Source organism: Echinops telfairi, unplaced genomic scaffold (assembly GCF_000313985.2).
Source record: "Echinops telfairi isolate 266 unplaced genomic scaffold, ASM31398v2 ScPeMD7_7468;HRSCAF=8506_0, whole genome shotgun sequence".
In the NCBI taxonomy this organism is placed as follows: Eukaryota; Metazoa; Chordata; class Mammalia; order Afrosoricida; family Tenrecidae; genus Echinops; species Echinops telfairi.
Window position 1 is genome coordinate 42581211 of NW_022111369.1, and position 1248 is coordinate 42582458.

At 44.9% G+C, this 1248-nt stretch overlaps 1 protein-coding gene across 1 annotated transcript in view; it reads right to left on the reverse strand.

Annotated features, from left to right (window-relative positions):
* The window catches only part of CXCL13 (C-X-C motif chemokine ligand 13), a 5674-nt gene extending 5319 nt beyond the window's left edge, over positions 1 to 355 (reverse strand). Inside the window, exon 1 of the mRNA XM_030888619.1 lies at positions 288 to 355. Within this exon, the coding sequence (XP_030744479.1) occupies positions 288 to 355 (68 nt within the window). The remainder of the gene's footprint in view (positions 1 to 287) is intronic.
* Between the last annotated feature and the right edge of the window lie 893 nt (positions 356 to 1248).

The following is a 1248-nucleotide window of genomic DNA, read 5'->3' on the forward strand; positions in this document are numbered from 1 at the left end:
AGGAATATAGCTATTGCATGAACATTGGAGTTCCACTATTTTCTCCTTCCATGAATGATCTTAACTTCTAAGAGTTAAATCCCTGAGCACCTTATTTTCAGAAAGCACCTTACTTTTGGAAACCTAGGATTAGTGGAGCACTGTTCTCTCCTTTACTCTTTACTGCCCTCCATGCTTCCCCACCCCACCCCCTGCGACCCCGCTTTTAAACTGATTTTTTTAGAAAAGGAAATGGCCGAGGCCCATTTCTGCTGAAAGGACAAGGAGAAGATAAGTGAGACTTCTCACCTGGGACAGGAGACAAGTTGATGGTGAGCAGCAGCAGCAGCAGCAGAGATGTGGAAGTGAAGCTCATTCTGCCTGGAGGTGGAGTTCAGGCTTCAGCTCTGAGTTCAAGCAGTGGGTTGTCAGCCCGGGAGACTCCTATTTATTTACACCAATAAGGAGGGCCCTCCCACTGCCTTTGTCTCCAGCAGGTCAGCTGTATCACTACTTGTAAAAGCCCCCAAATATTGCTGAGCTTGCTCTTTTTCTTTTCTTTCTTTCTTTCTTTTTTTTTTACTGCCTCTTGCAAACTTTATGAATTTGCTACAGAGGACTATTAATATATAATGAAATCATTCTTGAAAATATATACTAGAGAAGCCAGAGATGCTGCAGGATGCTGGAGTGGGGAGAGAGGAGAAAAGATATCAGGTTGGAGGCTCCAAGCCCCTCTCTCTGGGCTCACTACCAGGGTTGTGGCTTCCATTGCTTCTCTCTGGAAGGGCCAGTTGACTCTCTTAAGGGCAACCGAATGACATTAGGAATTTTGTCATTCACAGCATCGTATCCCCAGCTCCCTGCAGCGATGCTAGCTCCTGGTAAACGTTCAGTTAATATTTGTAGATCCTGGTGTGGATTAGATTACTATTTCCCCACCATTTATTTTAGCATATGAAAAGTAAGATTACTTACCAAAGTTGACGATCATGGAAATTCTGGAAGGGGGCAGTGTATGCCCCTCCTTGGTGTGCCCGTGTCTTGATGAGGGTAGACCCATAATAGCTTTGAGCCAAGATATCTTGCTGGCTCTTGTACGCACGTCATTGAGTGGGAGAATCACATGGCAATGGAGGGATTAATGAGAGCTTTCACAGCTGTTGAGACCCCTGTTACAATCTCAACTAATCATAAGCTGTTTAGTGTAAGCGTCTATACAGTTTGGATTTGATTCTGGGAGAGTGGGCGGGCAGATTTAGCTTCCTT